The sequence below is a fragment of the Protopterus annectens genome, chromosome 12.part0 (assembly GCF_019279795.1).
Source record: "Protopterus annectens isolate FY-2018-M chromosome 12.part0, PAN1.0, whole genome shotgun sequence".
In the NCBI taxonomy this organism is placed as follows: domain Eukaryota; kingdom Metazoa; phylum Chordata; order Ceratodontiformes; family Protopteridae; genus Protopterus; species Protopterus annectens.
This window is the reverse complement of record NC_056746.1, coordinates 229,804,886-229,824,558: the sequence shown is the minus strand read 5'-3', so window position 1 is coordinate 229,824,558 and position 19,673 is coordinate 229,804,886. Positions and strand designations below refer to the sequence as shown.

Below are 19,673 nucleotides of genomic sequence, written 5' to 3'. Positions count from 1 at the left end.
GACAAAAAAGTGCTTGCAATTGCTAAGCAGGCCCTTTCCAAATTGACATCCAATCACAATGCGTTTTCTGTCTAGCAGAAAGCCACCTTATGTAAAATGCTTCTGTTACAGGCCACTTTATCAGGTCTGGGTGCACTTCCGGTGCTTCAGTCAAGAATATCAGCACTGCAGATATTTGTAGAACAGCCATTTGGTTGTTGTTTTACATCGTCATCAAGCATTATTACTTATACCTTGACCTCAAGAGTCTAGCTTTCTTTGATAATTCAGAACTGCAGGATTGGGCTTTCTGAAATTGTATCTTTTTTGCTTTCTGTGGCTTTGACTTTCTGGGAGGTTTAATGGTATATCTTGAACATTTTGTAGTAGTTAACTGACTGTAGAGAATTCTCAGTGTCAGGCATCATTTATGTAAATTAAAAAAAAAAAAAAAAATATATATATATATATATATATATGTGTGTGTGTGTGTGTAATTCCAACTGGCAGAGGCCGTGATTCCCCTTGAAAATAGCAACTTCTTATAGTTAATATTATTTTACTGCTCTTTCAGATTTAAGTAATGTGTTATTACAGCTGTTTTAGTTAATGTTTTTACTAAGTAGAGAAACTGTTATTTTTATTCTCTTTTGTTTTATTATGATGTAAAATTGAATTGGAAAGTGTTGCATCCTGATTGACTACCACTTTTACTTTACACTTTTGTGGAAGTTCTATACATGTGAGATAATCTGTTTAACTTGTTTGTGAATATAACTCATTGCCCCAGTAGTCACTTTATGCATGCCTTTTTACTTCTCTGCATAGTACTTGATAAAAATTTATTGGTAAGAAGCAGATCTGCATGTTTCATTTGCATTTTAGTTTAAAATGGTATTTGTGATTTGTTTGCAAGCACAACTTAGTCCTTTGAAAAACATGATTTTTCTTTGTGTTCTTTTACTAGGCGAAAAAGATTGTTCTGTCACATTTATATCTCGTCTCCTGGGAAAAATCTGCATTCAAGGACATGGAGGTGAGTATTGCAGTTGCACATGTCAGCAGCTATCAATTTGTTTAGGAAAGATGAGTTTAAAATGGACAGGCCTTAAACAAGGATCATCTTCATAGCTACAGTTTGACTGTCTAATGAGCCAAGACGAGGAGGTCCATAGCTGGTGGCTAGTAGGAGTAAACCTGCCAGTCTTTCGTCAGCTGAATATCTAAAACTTTCTCAGGCCGCTTGACACTCCCATTTTACCAACAGTCCTTTGCCAACAAGCTTCCTCACCAAATCTCTCTTGCATATTGAAGAAATGGCCCTTGGTTGTGCTTCTTTTCAAACTGACATTTTTTTGAGGAAAATTTTTAAAGTTTCTTTTCTTTTCTTTGAGATTTGATATGCTTTCAGATAATTTTTTCTGTCTGCCTGCCTGTAGGCCAAAGACTATAGCATATACTAAGGGGAAGCTGCTCCGGGTGCAGACTATAGGCATTGTGCAAGAGGTGCTGATTGGTCCCTGCAAGTCAGTGGTACCATCATGTATGTGTTATATATGTGTCTTTGTGCACTTCATGCGATGCATTCTACATTGGCAAAACGGAAAGGAAACTAAAACAACGTATTTATGAACATTGTTATGCTATAAGTAGGAATGACTCTAACAATGCACTGGCCAAACACATTTTAGACTATCCTGATCATGCTTTCAAATTTGCAGTTTTACAACATAGGAGCATTGATATTAGGGGAGGACCATGGCAAGTCCTTTTGGAAATTGATGAGCTTATATGGCAGATTAAGACTAGAGCACAAGTCTTTCCGGGTTTGAATGAAAGCCTTTCTATCAAATGTATGTTGAGATATTTGGCCCTTAAATGATGACATTAAAGGGTTTACACATGCATATACATTTCTGGTTCATTTAGATAGATTTTTGGATTTACTGTTTATGTTAATTTTTATTTATGGTTTCACTTACCATATTTTTATACTCGTATATATATATTTATACATTGTTTAAGTTTATAGTTTTTAGTTAATAATTTGGTAATTTTGTTGAAACATTGTTATGTGTTTATAATATTTATTGGCGTTTGACATATATTCCTTTATGAGAATAAGATTTGTATAGCAACTTATGGATTTTATGTTGTGTGGCGAGGCTACTTTAAAATTTTCCTGCTTGTTAAGTAGGCTGACTCATCAATTTACTCAGCTGAATAGTATATAAGGAGAACCAAAACTGTTTTATAACTGTTTGTCTGAAGAAGGCAAGTTAATGTGCTTGCCGAAAGCGCTCACATTAAAGGTTTTTTCTTTATTTTATTCCGTATTGGTGTGACAGTATTCATTTTTTGCCGGCTTTTATGGTTTCCTGCTGTGCCTGTTTTTACCAGTGTCAGTAATTATATCAGTAGCCAGAAGTAACACTGTAGCTGCTTAAGTGATTAACAGGCTGAAAGCCTGCCTGCAACATGTGAGTGCTAATAACTGTAGTAAGGAGGTAGTCTCACTGTTTGCTGCAGTTTGTACTAAAGGTCTGAAAATGCTCCTGTCTAGAAGTAGTGCTACTGCTGAAGATTTTTTTGGGTGGTCCTTATCTCTAACTCTAGAGGACTTTGTTTTTGATCATCAGAGCTTATAGATGTCTCGTTGAGGTATTGGTTACTACAGCTTTGCTTTGGCATATCTTTTTGCCTGACTCTGAACAATTAACTTGTCATTGCTCAACCTTGTTTCTGCAGTGTTGTTTTTTTTCCCCTTTTTTGTTGTTTTGTATTGAATTTATCTGTTATAACACGTTTATTTAACTTTTTGGGATTTATATTAGAGCCTTTAAAAATGCATGTATAGGTACAAGATTCCACCCAAACACAAACCGCGAGTGTGTGTGTGTGTGTGTGTGTGTGTGTGTGTGTGTGTGTGTGTGTGTGTGTGCGCACATGCATGTATTTGATAGGAGTGTATGTGCATATATTTGCTTAGGAGAGGAATGTTTTGAAGATCTGTGTGATATTTATGAATCCTTCTGTTGGGAATAACAAGAATAAGTTGTTGCTGTCTAAACTACCTATGATGGGACCTTCACTCAATTTCCATCCCAGGACTAACCCTGTCTAGTTTGAGTGCTGAGTTCATGTTTGACAAACCTTAAAAGAAAGAAGAAAGATGAGAAGAAAAATTATGAGCTTTGTAGAAGTGACAGAGAGGTAATGGCAATTAAATGTTTTTCTCCAGATTGTAGTTCTTAAAAACTTAACTTTCTTTTGCTCATTCCACTTCTTGGGTTTTTAAGCCAACAGTAAATTGTGGCTGAAAATTATTTTGCAAAATTAATGAAAACAGACCATATTTTTTCTTCTGAGTCCAAAGTTAGAAAAATGCATGTTTCTACTAGGCTTTCGTCTACAGGATCTTTCTAGATATCTCAAAGTCATTCCATATTTGCCATTGAATTAAACTATGAAAAGATGACTGAGACATTTATTAAATCCAGCAAAAATGTTATGGTATAAGACAGGTAAGCACAACTCCTTATTGCAGAGCTTTTTTGCTAGTACATTCCAGATGTCCTCAGTGATCCTCATTCAGGCTCCAGTTCTGGTAAGGCCAGAATTCAGCCATGTGCCAGTGTTGACCTTTAGAGAAGTATCATTGTTGGTGGAGATCTCGATCTTGGGACTATTGCTTTTAGATCTGACATCTTTACATCGGCTGTGAAAACCTTCACATCTGCTGATGTTACATTTTAAAACTCCACAATTCATGTTTTTTAGAATGTAGTGGAAACCATATTAATTTTGGTTTTGTGTTTAGTTGCAACACCATCCAAAAATCTGAGACAAACTAGTGAGTCTGTGTTAACTTCCAGAATGGTCACTGACCTGGAGATGGTTTGTCTGCTACAGCACATAGTCCTTCTTGTGGGGATGGACAGCAATCTTTTCCCTGAGATCTTGCCCAGCTGTCCCATTCTGGAGGCAGTTGGGGGCAGTCTGTTCCTCCACTTAAATGCATGTTTGATTATTATTATGAAAATAATCTTTAAAGACTGTATGATTTCCTTCCTCTTTTTTGCCATCATCCCCACTCCTACTGCATGATGTCCTACCCTGTGAAAGAGTGCAGCAAAAAAGAGATATTGTACCTTCTACAAAAAAGAGCATAAAGGAGATCCCACTATATTAGAAAGTGTTAGTTTTTTCTCCAGATTATTTTGAGTTTCCAAAATGACAAAGGATCTCAGGCCAGTACAGGTTTGCATGCCTTAAATGAATATATCCACAAAGGATCCTTTTTTATGGTCACAGTGCATTCCATCCTTCCATATCTGTTAGAAGGTGACTGTGCTCTTTGGACCTCCAGAATGCCTTGAGATAACCCTTGCCAGGGAGTCTAGGAGGCTCCTGGGATTTTTCATAGGTTACTAAGATTATGACCAAGAGACCATCAAGAAGCTCGGTCAGATCACTCAGTACTGGTGGAAGTTATCCAGACTGGTTTTAACGGTTGCTGTAGAAGTGTTCTGCTTGATAGGTAATGGCAGCCTATTCCAGAAATGGGGGTATGTTGGGTGAGGTATCTGCCATGCCGTCTGGTGGCGTTGATGTGGTAATATAGGTTTAAGTCTCTAGAGAGGGTGTTTATTTTACCACTGGATGTTCATCGTGTTACCCTGCTGCAGTCATCACACTTGGGTTATCCTGCCGTCAGGCGGTCCCGCAGTCGGCCCAAATTCCAAAATCTTGGTCCGGCATCGGTTGCTGTCACTTCTTCCCTGACGTCAGTCCGTCAGGGGTATACAAGAGGCATCCGACGCCATTTTCTTCAGTCTTTCTTGCCGCGCGGTGCCCGAAGTAGAAGCAGTTTGCAAGTCCCGGTCGGCCGACACCTGAGATTTTCGATTTGAATTTCAGTCTGAAGTCTTCAATAAAGCTAAGTACCCCATTGGGGAACATTTTCTTGCCTCAGTCCGATGTCAGAAAAAGTTAACAATTGCATTTCTTGTGGGAAGCAAATACCTCATAAGGACTTCCATTCCTATTGTATTCCTTGCCTAGGCCCAGACCACGACGTCACAGGTTGTCGGTTTTGCGCTAGGTTTAATAAACGCACTATCAAATGCCATTTTGACTTCGCACGGCATTACTTTGGTAGGAAATTCAATTATATCATGCCGTCGGAGCAGCCGACAACCGCAATTCATAAAAAATGCAAGGATAAGGACAGGCAGCCTAGGAATAAGCCAGACCACGAGGCCTCAGCTGGGCCTGTCGCTGGTTCTCTGGTTTTCAGTGAGGCGCCTACGCAGCTCCTGACAACCGCAGAGCTGGAACCCCAGACAGCTGCCGACTCCCACGCGGAGTCTACTAGGCCGACGCAGCCATCTACCGACACCGGAGCAGATTTTGACACCAGTGTAGAGGAAACCCCTTTGGTTGCAGAAGGTGTCTTCAGACCAACTACACTCACCATTAAATCTTATGCTAAACTTAAAACTCCTTTAAAACCTAAGAAAACTGTTCATCAGTCTACAGGTCAAGGCCCCATGCCTAAGAAACAGATGCTTAAGTTGGCTGAAGATTTAATTACCCTTATCAGGGGGTCTCATCCCCCTCCTGATAAAGGACAAAGACAAGATTAGGATTATGTATCCTTTGACCAGGTTTCTCTCTCCTCAGATTCTTCTGAGGAACAGGATTACACTTTTCCACCTTATGAGGATTCTGATGCTGAAGACTCTATTCCCTCAGCATCTCCCCCTGAAGACTACTCCTTTGGAGAAACATTACATACCGTGAGGGAACATTTCCACTGGGAAGGCCAGGATTACTCAGATTCTAAGAAAAGGCTCCGAGAGTTCCTTCTATTACCCCAGCACAGACCTCTTGCTATTCCTCCTGTTGTAGATATTGTGGATGATGTCTACTTGGAGTCTAGTTTAAATCCAGACTCTACCTCCTGCTCCAGCCAAACCAGACAGATTCTACAGAGTACCTGAATCACACAAATTCCTTTATAAAAGCCCTGTAGCTGACCCAGAAACCATATCCCAGGATCCTAAGGGAGCAAAGGCTTCTATGGCTAAAAATCCTGTGCCCTCTGAAAGAGATTCCAGAGCCCTAGATAGATGGGGAAAGAAAATATACACCTCTGCAACTCTGGCTATGAGAGCATTAAATTGCCAGTTTCACGTGTTGAAATATCAACAATTCCTGATGTCTCAGTTAAAACAAAAAGTGAGCACACACTCAGAACAGCCTGAGTTCAAGGAAATGCAGGATCTGTTGCATGCAGCTGAACAGGTGGGCAAGCATACTTTACAATGCGGATTTGATTCACTGGAAGCTTCCTGTAGAGCAGCTGTTACTGGCTCAGTCATTCGTAGACATGCTTGGTTAAAAGAGCAAACCCTCCCTGACCATGTTAAAGCAAAATTATTAGATGCACCTTTACAACAGGATGTATTATTTGGTGTCAAAGCAGAAGAGGTTTTAAAGAAAATGGAGGATAAGGCTAAATCTATGCAAACGGTCAAGGATTTCTTGCAGGTACAACCCCCTCGCTTCAGCAGAAATTGGCCAACAAAAAATTGTTTCTTTCCAGCTTCAGACAGATCACAGAGGGGCAAATACAGACACCCAAGGGGCAGAGGTCAGTCACAGGGCCCTCACAAACCTCGCCAATGGGGTTCTGCTACCCAGAAAGGAGGAGAAGACAGAGGCCCCAAGCTAACAGAAGGCAGACGCAATGACTCTATGCCCAAACTACCAAGCAAATCTCTCCTGGCAACACCCTTGGGAGGAAAACTAGCATTTTTTGCAGACAACTGGCACATCATCACAAAGGACAAATGGGTTCTAAACATTGTCTCTCAAGGATACAGATTCCACTTTCATACCTTACCAAGGATCAAAGGAATGCCAAACCTGCCACCAAATCAATGGGCAGAGGCACAAAAACAAATTACAGCTCTTATGAACATGAGAGCCATTCAACAGGTACCTACACAGGAGCAGGGACAAGGATTTTGCTCAAGACTCTTCCTAGTTCCAAGAAAGGACAAAGCATGGAGACCCATTCTGGATCTTTCAATTCTGAACACCTATCTGCAAGTACCAAAATTCAAGATGCTAACACTACAGCAGCTTCTTCCCATGCTGGGCAAGAATGCTTGGCTAGTTACTTTGGACCTGAAGGAGGCATACCTGCATGTCCCTATCAGACAAATTGCAGAAGATACCTCCACGTCATTGCAGGTTCAACGCATTATCAATTCTCTGCACTGCCCTTTGCCTTATCTACTGTGCCCAGGGTCTTCACAAAATGCCTGGCACCAGTAATTGCATACTGCAGACAAAGAGGAATTCAAATATACCCATACCTGGACGACTGTCTTATTCAAGCAGAAAGCAAGGACATTCTTTTACAGCATCTGGCATTTGTCAAACACCTTCTAAGTTGCATAGGGTACACAGTAAACGAAAAGAAATCAAAACTAGTGCCCTCACAAAACATAACATTCCTGGGTGCCAGCTTGAATACAACGGCCCAGATGGCTTATCTCATGCCAGACAAACAACGGCAACTGTTTCAATATTTCACAATAATGGCAACAAAGACCCAACTCCCTGCAGGAAAAATTCTGCAGGCCTTGGGATTCATGGCATCTTGCATTCTACTAATACCATTTGCAAAACTGCATATGAGGAAATTACAATGGTACCTGAAATGTGTATGGACTCAGCACAGCCACAGCTTGGAAACAATGATTCCACTCATTCCCTGCCTTCAACAGGAGTTTCTATGGTGGGCACAGGCATGTCACCTCAACAAGGGTCAGCCTTTCACCGTACCCACAGCCAGACAAACTATGAAAGCAGATGCATCGGACTATGCCTGGGGAACACATATGGCAGGACAGTGCATTCAGGGCAAATGGACTACAGATCAGAGACACCTGCATATCAATCAAAAAGAAATGCTAGCAGTGCAGAATGCCCTAACAGCTTTCAAGGACATTCTACACCCAGGACAACTACTAATAAGGACAAACAACACCACTGTTATGTGGTACATAAACAAGCAAGGGGGCACGCATTCCTACCCTCTGTGCAGGCAAGCAATGACCTTGTGGAACACTGCACTGTCTTACCAGGTTCAATTACAAGCACAATTCCTGCCAGGAAAGAAAAACACATTGGCAGATGACCTATGCAGAAACATCATGGATCCACACGAATGGAAACTAGATCCACAAGTATTTGCAATGATAGCTCAAAAATGTGGACGCCCAGACATAGATCTGTTTGCAAGCCCCCACAACCACCAACTTCAAAAATTTTGCACAAGGACCTTCCATCCACTAGCTTGGAAAGTGGACGCTCTCTCATTCAGTTGGAAAATATTAACAGTGTATGCCTTCCCTCCACTGCCTCTTCTAGCAATGGTACTGCTGAAAGTCAGATTAGAGAGGCCACAAATGATTCGCATTGCACCAGATTGGCCACGCCAACACTGGTATCCAATTTTAAGGACCATGGCCCATGGCCCACCATGGATTTTGCCACAAATTCCTCACCTGCTCACCCAGCAAGACAATCTGATTCTACACAGCCAGCTCAAGACTTTAAACCTGGCTGCATGACAAATTACCCAAACAACCAGCCAACACCTTTATCCAAAGCTGTTATGGATGTCATTCTGGAGGCCAGGAGGCCCAGCACCAGGAAAACCTATTCAGACAAATGGAAAAGATTTTGCTCCTGGAACCAGGCTAAAGGCCTAAATCCCCTGGAGCCGAACATTCTTCAGATTCTACAATATTTAATGATGTTTAATGAGATGTTACACAAAGGACTTTCCTTTTCATCTTTTAAGATCCACGCCTCAGCAATTTCAGCTCATTACAGCACGGATCTTCCTTTATTTTCACACCCACTCCTAAGACAGTACCTCAGAGGGGCTAAGAACTTAAGACCGCCAAGGAGAGCTCCAACACCTACTTGGGATCTCAACTTTGCCCTGGAAAAACTTACACTGCTGCCCTTTGAACCAGCTTTTTCAACTGATTTAAAATTTCTTTCATGGAAAACTGCCCTACTACTAGCAATAACCTCCGCTAGAAGAGTCTCAGAATTACAGGCACTAATGGCAGTAGAACCTTTCCTCATTTTTCATCAAGACAGAGTTTCTCTACGAACTAATCCTTCCTTTATGCCAAAGGTGGTATCCAGTGTGGCCCTAAACCAAACCATTCACTTGCCCACCTTCTTCCCAAATCCCCAGAACAAAGGAGAAAGACTTCTGCACTCTTTGGACATTCACAGGCAATTACATTACTACTTGGATAAAACTAAGTCTTTCAGAAAAACTGACCAGCTCCTTGTAGCCTATGCTGCAGGATCACAAGGAAAAGCTATCTCAAAACAGATCATTTCTAAATGGATAGGACATTGCATATGTTTCTGCTACACACATCATGGGAAACCAGTACCTGCTAATATTAGGTCCCACTCCACCAGGGTTACAGCTACATCAGCAGCCTTTCTCAGAGGAGTGCCAACCAAGGATATTCTGGAAGCTGCTACTTGGAGTTCAGTGCACACCTTCACCAAATACTATCACTTACCTCTTTACTCTTAAGACTAGAGCTGGTTTTGCCACTGCAGTTTTGCAGGGCCTACTAGCCTCTTCTAACCCTGTTTGACTCCACCTCCCCTCCTTAGCTTTGGGATTCAACCCAAGTGTGATGACTGCAGCAGGGTAACACAATGAACATAGTACAGTTTTGTACCTACCATAAATGTAGATGTTCGAGTGTTCACCTTGCTGCAGTCCAGGTTACCCTCCCTCCATCCCCTCTGAACTAGCTGAACTTCTCTCTACCACTTTATCCTATACTACCTCTGTGGTGTATCTGCTTGTACCCAAGGGTTTTGTTTTATTTTTATATAGCCATATGTGTGTATATATATATATATATATATATATATATATATATATATTTTGCCTACCTTTTGGGGGCACCTGACATCTGGGGCAAGAAAAACTGAAGAAAATGGCATCGGATGCCTCTTATATACCCCTGACGCACTGACGTCAGGGAAGAAGCGACAGCAACTGATGCCAGACCAAGACTTTGGAATTCGGGCCGACTGCGGGGACCGCCTGACGGCAGGATAACCCAAGTGTGATGACTGCAGCAGGGTGAACACTCGAACATCTACATTTATGGTAGGTACAAAACTGTACTTTCTGTTTAGGTGAAGGAGTTCAGAGTGTGATGGGTCATTCATAGTTCAGAAATCGGAAGTGAGATCATCCCTCAAGAGTTTGTAGGACACTAAATAGAGGAATAAGGCTTTTAGTCTGTCATAGTATCTAAGGGTACTAATACTTTATATATTTTTGTGAAGAAACGTGCAGGTCTCTGAAGCTGATTTTAAGTGCTTTGCAAGGTACACGCCCAAGGATGCATTACATTTGATCAGGGGGATAATAAGGGAGGAATAAAGTGGCACTATAGATTATTTGCTCCTTGAAGAGGTATCATGAAATATAAGTTGTCCTTTGTAGAATGATTTTCTAACCACCACAGAGATGTGGTGGTCAAAGGAGAATCTGTTATTAACATACATACCCAAACCTCTGATGATTGTGTCATATTTAAGGAGAATGTTTTTAAATAGTAAGCAGTAATTATGCTAGATGTATGAAAGAAGACTACACTGCATTACTTGATGTTAACTGTAAGCCCAGAATTAATACAGCATGCATTTGTTTGGTTCGGCTCTTGCTGAAGAATTTGAGAATCAGAGTGTGATTTCATAACTGCCAGCAGTTTGCAGTTATCAACAAACTTGGTTAGCCATAGCTCCTTGATATTGACTTTTATGTTAAAGAAATGTATAGCAAAGAGGAGGGAGCCTAGGATAGAACCCTCTGGAAACATATCTGGTGACATTTTTTCTGTCTAGAGCAAATACCACCAACCTTAATGGTCTGATTTTTATCAGGCAGGCGATTACCTATTCAACGAACTTTGTATGAATCATAATATATGCGGCAAGGATAGTAAATGACTCACTCTGCAATAAAAATCCACTCAAAAAGTCCATAAGAGTGAGTCAAAGCAAGGTGGAGGTTACTTTTCCAAAATAAATGGCACAAAACGTAATGTTATCAAAAATAACAAACCAAAGTTTATTTCAGTAAAACCACTGCTTCCTCAGACGTTACAAAATAACAAACCAACCCAAGCATTTATACATCCACCACTCAAGTATAACCAATCCTAGTATGCATTCAGTTAAACAAGCAAATGAACTATTTCACTATAAAAAGCTTACTAATAATAACATAAACCACCCTCCCTTAAAACATATATATAAAAAATATATAAGTAAAAAAAATTTATATATGAGAAGTGTATAAAACAATAGAAAGTGCATCTGTAAACATTAAAATATTCATCTATACAGTGATCTAGCCTTAAGAAGTGGTTTCACTGGTACTTTGTCATTAAGATCCATCTGGTCTCAGCAGCTTCAGTCAAATTATCAATGTTCCCACCACGTTCATAATTCCCTAAGTGAGCACTCAGATACGGCAAGGGTATTTGCGTTTAGAGTGTGTGAGTGCAGATTGTTGCTCCTTTAGCGTGATTTATAAAGCCATCTGCCAAGAATGTACATCGTATTATGTAGGAAAGACCAACAAGACGATTAAAGGATAGAATTAGGGAGCATATATATGGTATTAGAAATGGATCCCCCAATAATGCCCTAGCTAAACATGTTAGTGAATGTGATTCATAGGTTCAAATTTTTAGTCCTACAGAAACTGGTACTAAATGAACGTAGTGAGGGCATTGAGAATTTGACTGAAGCCGCTGAGAGCTTCTACTAGCAGGCCGTATTTTAGTTTTGGAAGAATAATAATTTAATGATTGTTGTTCGAGCAAATTGTGAAAGAATAGTTGTGATTTTACAGCAAAGTTTAAGTTGTTTAAACTCGTTGCTAATAACATTGTCTGTATTGTGTTTAAGTTTAAGGATAGAATCTAGGATATTCAGATGCACTTTGAAAGACAATCTAGCTCACAGTATTCTGTTGTATAGGTAGTAGGTGTGAAGCTCCTGAGGTGTTGCAAAAACATAACATTTGTTTTTTGGTGTTGATTAGTAGTGTTTTAATTGGTAGCCCATTTTTGAGTGTTGTGAGGATTTTTGGAGTCTATATTGTTGCTCAGTGTTGTGGTTTTGTATGAGAATAATATCATTAGCATATGGCATCTAGCTATAGAATGTCAATTTTAAGGTCATCAGTGAACTGTGGAAAAAATAGAGAATCTAGCACTGAAACTCCTAGAACTCCGGAGTTGAGTTCCTTTATTTGAGAAATGATTGTTGTAATAGACCTCGAAGATTCTATCTGTAAGGTAGTTTCAAATCATGTTATTGTGTTATCTCCAAAGGTTAGTTTACATAGTTTATGTAACTAATGGTGATCAACTGTTTCAAAAGTTCTAGTCATGTCCACGTAAACTCTAGCAATAATACGGTCCTCATTAATGTTGTTGTAGATGATATCCTTTGCTGTAACTGACGTTGTTGTGGTGCTGAAGGCATTGCAGGAACCATACTAAAAATAATCTAGAAGTCCAGAGCTATTTATATGTTTGAAGATAACCTTATTAATTTACTATTTATTTGCTTGCTAGCACTAGACTCTAATTCTGATGAAGTCTTTCTTAACGATTTTTGGATGAAAGCATTTTACTCAACAGCTACAGAGTTTGTGATCTGTGATTTATGTTCCTGGTTCTGGATTTGTGTTCTAAATAAAGACTATTTTTGGATACCAGCATTTTTACATGTTAGAGTGGGACTTTGTGGTTTTCAGCCAGCTGGTGCACTACTATTTTGGTTATTTTTGAGTGCACTTGCACTCTATTTTGGTTTATACAATTTTTTTTAATTTTTTGCCATAGGGCAGATGTTGGAGATATGTCTGTAGTTCTCTGGGTGTAGCTACCATAGGGAGGAGGTAATAATATTATGCCTGAAGAGAACATGTACTCTTTCTGCAGTAAGGGAACGATTATAAATGAAAGTAGGGGGTTTAACTGTTTTTATTTATTTATTTATTTTTGTTAGCTTTCCTCCTTCCTGCTTGGGAGAAGCATGGTATACATAGGTGAAGAGGCTACAAGTTTTTTTTTTTTTTTTATTAAAGTGTTGATTTCACTTACTGCAGTTTCCTTAAAATGGAGGGTACCAACGTATTCAGCTACCAGGTAGATTTCACCTGATGTAATGCCTGGAGAAATGTGGGTGCTGATGTCTGTTTGGAAAGTTGTCTGTGATGTTCTGTATTGAAGAAAAGTAACAAAGATGTGTAGTTAAATACAAAGTTTATGTATTTAACAGATTCTTTTATGTTGGTGATGAACCTGATATTTACCTAGTTAGCTGTTTTATTTCTTCCCATTAGAGTCTTGGTTTTGAGGCAATGGTGGCCTGTTTTTGTCTTAAGTAGGTTGATTTCGCTGAGTTTGTTGCTATTCTAGTTTTTTTTTCCTTCTGGCTGAGTTCTCTTTCGTGTAATTGAGTATTCAGAGCATTTTGTTTCCATGCTTTTTAGGTCGTGTCTCTACATTTCATCATTGCTTTGATTTCATTGTTTATGCAAGGACATAATTTGGCCTCTTAGTCTCCTTTTAATCATTGGGAAGAGAGTGCTTTGTACCTTGGATAGGCTGGAGATAAAGTAATTTAGTGCTAGGTTCAGTATAGTGTGTAATAGTGTCTAGTCTCTGATGTTGAGGGTAATTTCTAGATCATTGAGTTTGTCTTCAGGAAAAAAATGACCCAGTACAATTTGCGGTGGACATTTACTTTTTTGAAGGACCTAAGTGATGACTGGGCAGTTATCAATGAAACTGTTTTGTCGGAATTTCAGTACTTTTGCATCTATGTTTAAAGCTAATGATTATTAAATCTATAGTGGAATTATTCCCATTGTGTGGATCAAAACTAGTGGTGGTTGTAATTAGCTGTTCAGGGTTATATTCTTATAACAGTTTACTAAGGTTGCTAGATTTTAGTCCTGTGGTATTGATATTAAAGTTTGCAAAAATAAATTTTTTTTGGTATATTGTCCTTTAAGCATTTCTTGAATGGTGTTTTGAAAGTTTGTGATAGAGGAAAGAGGCTATGTATACTAAAGCCTATACAAAGGTGTATTGCATTTCCAAGTGTTAGATGAGATACTGCCCAATTAAGTTCTTTGTCATTGATTTGGTTGTGCTGTGCCTGAATTTCTGATATCCACTTGTTTTATTACTCCACCACCTGAGCTAGCTTCTGGTCATAGATCAGAGGTAATAGAATAGTTTGCTTGAGTAAAGATTGATGAGATGAAAAGTTTTGGATATTGCAAAAATATGTGATTGCCCAGTGGTCAGCCATTATTCCACTTTTGTCCATTTTTTCTTTATACTGCAAGTGTATAGACATGAGATCTTTTAAAAATTATTTTCTAAATTTACAGTTGCCACTTGTAATGACTGGGTTTGTTGGGTTATCAAGTCTGGGTTGGATTGAATATTACCATGTTTAAAATTTTTCAGTAGCTGGTAGAATAACTTGGTTAGTAATTATTTTACAGTGTTACTTGTAAGAGGAGTTTGATGCATCACTAAGATTTGGAGTAAATATTGGTTTCTAGTAGTGCATTTTAGTAATTTCATGTTGTACTGTATTAAAAATGAAAACCCAGCCACTGGGGATGCACAAGCCAGTGCATTTCTGTGTGCCGTTCCCAAGCCCGGATAAATGGGAAGGGTTACGTCAGGAAGGGCATCTGGCGTAAAACTGCACCAAATAATTTCATGCGGACATCAGTAAATATTTCCATACCGGATCAGTCGATGCCGGGGTTAACAGCAACCACCACCAGTACTGTTAGCCAACAGGGTGCTGGCGGAAATTGGACTACTGTTGGCCAAAGGAGGAGAAGAGACGGAAGGCATGGCTGAAGGCAGGAAGAGAGGAGAAAGGCTAGGACTGTGGTAGTGCGGGTCGGAACTTTGAATGTTGGCAGTATGACTGGTATAGGGAGAGAGCTAGCTGATATGATGGACAGAGAGAGCTAGCTGATATGATGGACAGAAGGAAGGTTGGTATATTGTGTGTGCAAGAGACCAGAGGGAAGGGGAGTAAGGCTAGGTGTATCGGAGGTGGGTTCAAATTGTTTTACCATGGTGTGGATCGTAGGAGTTATTCTGAAGGAACAGTATTCTAAGAGTGTTTTGGAGGTGAAAAGAGTGTCGGATAGAGTGATGTTTATGAAGCTGGAAATTGATGGTGTAATGATGAATGTTGTTAGTGCATATGCTCCACAAGTTGGGTGTGCAGTGGATGAGAGAAAAACTTTTGAGTGAATTAGATGAAGTAGTGATGACTGTACCCAAGCGTGAGAGAGTGGTGATTGGAGCAGATTTCAATGGGCATGTTGGTGAAGGGAACAGAGGGGATGAGGAAGTGATGGGTAGGTATGGTGTTAAAGGAATGCAAGAAGGTCAGATGGTAGTGGATTTTGCAAAAAGGATGGACATGACTATGGTGAATACGTATTTTAACAAGAGGGAGGAGCATAGGGTGACATACAAAAGTGGAGGAAGATACACACAGGTGGATTATATCTTATGTAGGAGGGCCAGTTTGAAGGAGATTGTAGACTGTAAAGTGGTGACCGGGGAAAGTGTAGTTAGGCAGCATAGGATGGTGGTTTGTAGGATGACGTTGGTGATCAAGAAGAGGAGGAGTGTGAGGGCAGCACCAAGGATCAAATGGTGGAAACTGAAAAATGGTAATTGTGAGGTGGAGTTCAGGGATGAGTTAAGACAGGCACTGTGTGGCAGTGAAGAGTTACCAAATAGCTGGGTAACTACAGCAGAGCTAGTAAGGGAGATGGCTAGAAAGGTGCTTGGTATGACATCTGGACAGAGGAAGGATGACATGGAGACATGGTGGTGGAATGAGGAAGTACAGGAGAGTATACAGAGAAAGAGGTTGGCAAAGAAGAAGTGGGATTGTCAGAGAGATGAAGAAAGTAGACAGGAGTATAAGGAGATGAGGTGCATGGCAAAGGGAGAGTTGGTGAAGGCTAAGGATAAGGCGTATGAAGAGTTGTATGAAAGGTTGGACACTAAGGAGGGAGAAAAGGACCTGTACCGATTGGCTAGACAGAGGGACTGAGCTAGGAAAGATGTGCAGCAGGTAAAGGTGATAAAGGATAATGAGGGAAACATACTCGCAAGCGAGGAGAGTGTGTTGAGGAGATGGAAAGAGTACTTTGAGGGGTTGATGAATGAAGAGAAATAGAGGGAGAGAAGGTTGGATGATGTAGGGATAGTGAATCATGAAGTACAATGGATTAGCAAGGAGGAAGTAAGGATAGCTATGAAGAGGATGAAGAATGGAAAGGCTGTTGGCAAAGATGACATACCTGTGGAAGCATGGAGGTGTTTAGGTGAAATGGCAGTGGAGTTTTTAATCAGATTGTTTAATGAAACCTTGGAAAGTGAGAGGATGCCTGAGGAATGGAGAAAAAGTGTTTTGGTACCGATTTTTAAGAATAAGGGTGATGTGTAGAGCTGTAGTAACTACAGATGGATTAAATTGATCAGTCATAGCATGAAGTTATGGGAAAGAGTAGTGGAAGCTAGGTTAAGAAGGGACTTGATGATTAGTGATCAGCAGTATGGTTTCATGCCGGGAAAGAGCACTACAGATGCAGTGTTTGCTCTGAGAGTGTTGATGGAGAAGTACAGAGAAGGTCAGAAGGAGTTGCATTGTGTTTTTGTAGACTTAGAGAAAGCATATGACAGGGTCCCTAGAGAGGAATTGTGGTATTGTATGAGGAAGTCAGGAGTGTCAGAGAAGTATGTAAGAGTGATTCTGGATATGTACGAGGGTAGTGTGACAGCGGTGAGGTCTACTGTGGAAGTGACAGATGCGTTTAAGGTGGAGGTGGGGTTACATCAAGGATCAGCTCTGAGCCCTTTCTTATTTGCAATGTGATGGACACGTTGACAGATGAGATCAGACAGGAGTCCCCGTGGACTATGATGTTTGCAGATGACATTGTGATCTGTAGTGAGAGTAGGGAACTGGTGGAGGAGACCCTGGGGAGATGGAGATATGTTCTAGAGTTCTAGAGAGAAGAACAATGAAGGCCAGCAGGACTAAGACAGAATATATGTGTGTGAATGAGAGGGAGGATAGAGGAGTGGTGAGGATGCAAGGAGTAGAGGTGGCGAAGGTGGATGAGTTTAAATACTTGGGGTCAATAGTTCAGAGTAACGGTGAGTGTGGAAGAGAGGTGAAGAAGAGAGTACAGGCAGGATGGAGTGGGTGGAGAAGTGTCAGGAGTGATTTGTGACAGACGAGTACCTGTAAGAGTGAAAGGGTAGGTCTACAAGAGGATAGTGAGACCAGCTATGTTATATGGGTTGTAGACAGTGGCATTGACAAAAAGGCAGAAGTTTGAGCTGGATGTGGCAGAGTTAAAGATGTTAAGATTTGCACTGGGTGTGACGAGGGTGGACAGGATCAGGAATAAGGATATTAGAGGGTCAGCCCAGGTTGGAAGGTTTGGAGACAAAGCCAGAGAGGTATGATTACGTTGGTTTGGACATGTGCTGAGAAGGGATGCGGAGTATATTGGGAAAAAGATGTTAAGGATGAAGCTACCAGGTAAAAGGAAAAATGGAAGACCTAAGATAAGGTTTATGGATGTGATGAGAGAGGACATGCAGGTGGTTGGTTTGACAGAGCAAGATGCAGAGGACAGGAAGAAATGGAAACAGGTGATCCACTGTGGCGACTCCAAACAGGAACTGCCGAAAGAAGATGATGATTGTATTAAAAATGGAGCAGCACTGAATGTTCTTCGTCTTCCATTGCTGCAGTCCTGACTATAGGGTATAGTCCGCGTCCAGTCGGCCCGAATACCAGAGTATAAGGCTGACGTCGGTCAGGGCGCATTAGACTGACGTCAGTACGTCAGGGTACTAATGCGCATGACCGACGCCATATCTTCAGTCTTTTTTGCCGCATGGTCCGATGCAGAAGCAGTTTTGCGGTGCAGGTTGGCGTGCTGAAATATTTCAAACCGGAGTTTCAGACCGAAACAGAGTTGGCTAAGTACCCGTTGGGAACATTTTAGTTTTTCTTGCCTCAGTATTTTACGGATGTCAGAAAAGTGAATAACTGTATTTCTTGTGGGAAACAGATACCTCATAGGGATTATCATACCTTGTGTATACCTTGTTTAGGGCCTGAGCACGACGTTGTTGGTTGCCGCTCTTGTGCTAGGTTTAACAAACGCACTATTAAGAGGAGGTTAGACTGTGCCAGGCTAGTGTTTGGGAAGCGTTGCAATTATAAAATGCCGCCGGATGCTCCGGACCGCCTCCTCAAGAAGCGCAAGGATAAAACAGTGAAGCCTAGGGTTGAGGAACCGCAGTCCCGGACGCCGGTTCTTTAGAAGGCTCAGTGGAGCCGGAGGTTTTGCCAGGAGTTTCTATGGAGTCCCAGGCAGAAACTATACTCTACAGGATGTGCCTTCTCAGGAGGTAGGCCAGGCTGAGGGGCTTCTCAGGTGACTGTTCTTCCCTCTCTTCCCAAGGTAGTTAGGGCCTCCTTCTGTTGCCAAAACTTCTTTGAGAGGTAGGCCTCTACAGCTTCAGTGGGGCTTCTCCTAGCATTTCGGTTCTGTACCTAAGAAACATATGCTAAAAATGGCAGAAGATTTGATTACTATGATTAGGGTTCTATGCCCCGCCTGATAAGAGGCCTAGGGTGGAACCGAGTTTGATAGTTTTGAACAGTGTTCAGAGGCTTCAGAATCTTCTGTGGAAGATTTGCAGGAGTATCCTACTTATTCTGATTCTGATCAGCCCCAGGGTTTTCACCAAAATGGCAGTAGCGTCATCTGAGGCTAGGATTCCAGGTGTTTCCGTATCTGGACGATGGCTCCTGTCTGCCACCACCGTCAACTGATACAGGCCAGGATTACACCTACAACTTTGTATTCACCGAATTTCCGTAAATTTGAAAAATTTTACTACAGCCATCACAGCATATCTTATTCATAGGAGCGAATTAGATCGCATTAATTCTAAGGCTTCCTCCAGAAAGGATAGCACTTCAAAAACATTTCTCTCCTTCTGTCATCCAAAACCCGCAAAGCTGGTTCTGAAGGTCTTGGTCTCATGGCAGCTTCTCTCATTGCGATACCATTGGGAAGACTGCACATGAGAGTTCTCAATGGCTGTTTGCACAATGGTCGTTCCAACAGCTACCTCTGACCGAAATTCTGATTACAAACACATGCAAATCACACCTAACTGGTGGTTCAGACTTGCAACCTTTCCAGCGGAAGACCATTTGTGCTACCACACGTCAGCGATAACCACGGACGCTTCCCTGATAGGGTGGGGGCATCTTTCAGGGACAGACAGTCCAAGGAGAATGGACCAATCTGGAGTACAATCTGCACATCAATGTTCTGGAGTTGAGGGCAGTGTTTTAGCGTTGCAACACTTTGCTCCCCTTCTTCCTCTAGGAACTATTGCAGTTCAGACAGACAACATGTCTGTAGTCTGGTACATAAACAA

The 19,673-nt window shown here is 41.0% G+C and overlaps 1 protein-coding gene across 1 annotated transcript in view; it reads left to right on the top strand.

Moving 5' to 3' along the window:
- The window catches only part of TELO2 (telomere maintenance 2), a 1,490,787-nt gene that overhangs the window by 113,300 nt on the left and 1,357,814 nt on the right, over positions 1–19,673 (top strand). Inside the window, exon 4 of the mRNA XM_044089295.1 lies at positions 947–1,015. Coding sequence (XP_043945230.1) covers positions 947–1,015 — 69 coding nt within the window. The remainder of the gene's footprint in view (positions 1–946; positions 1,016–19,673) is intronic.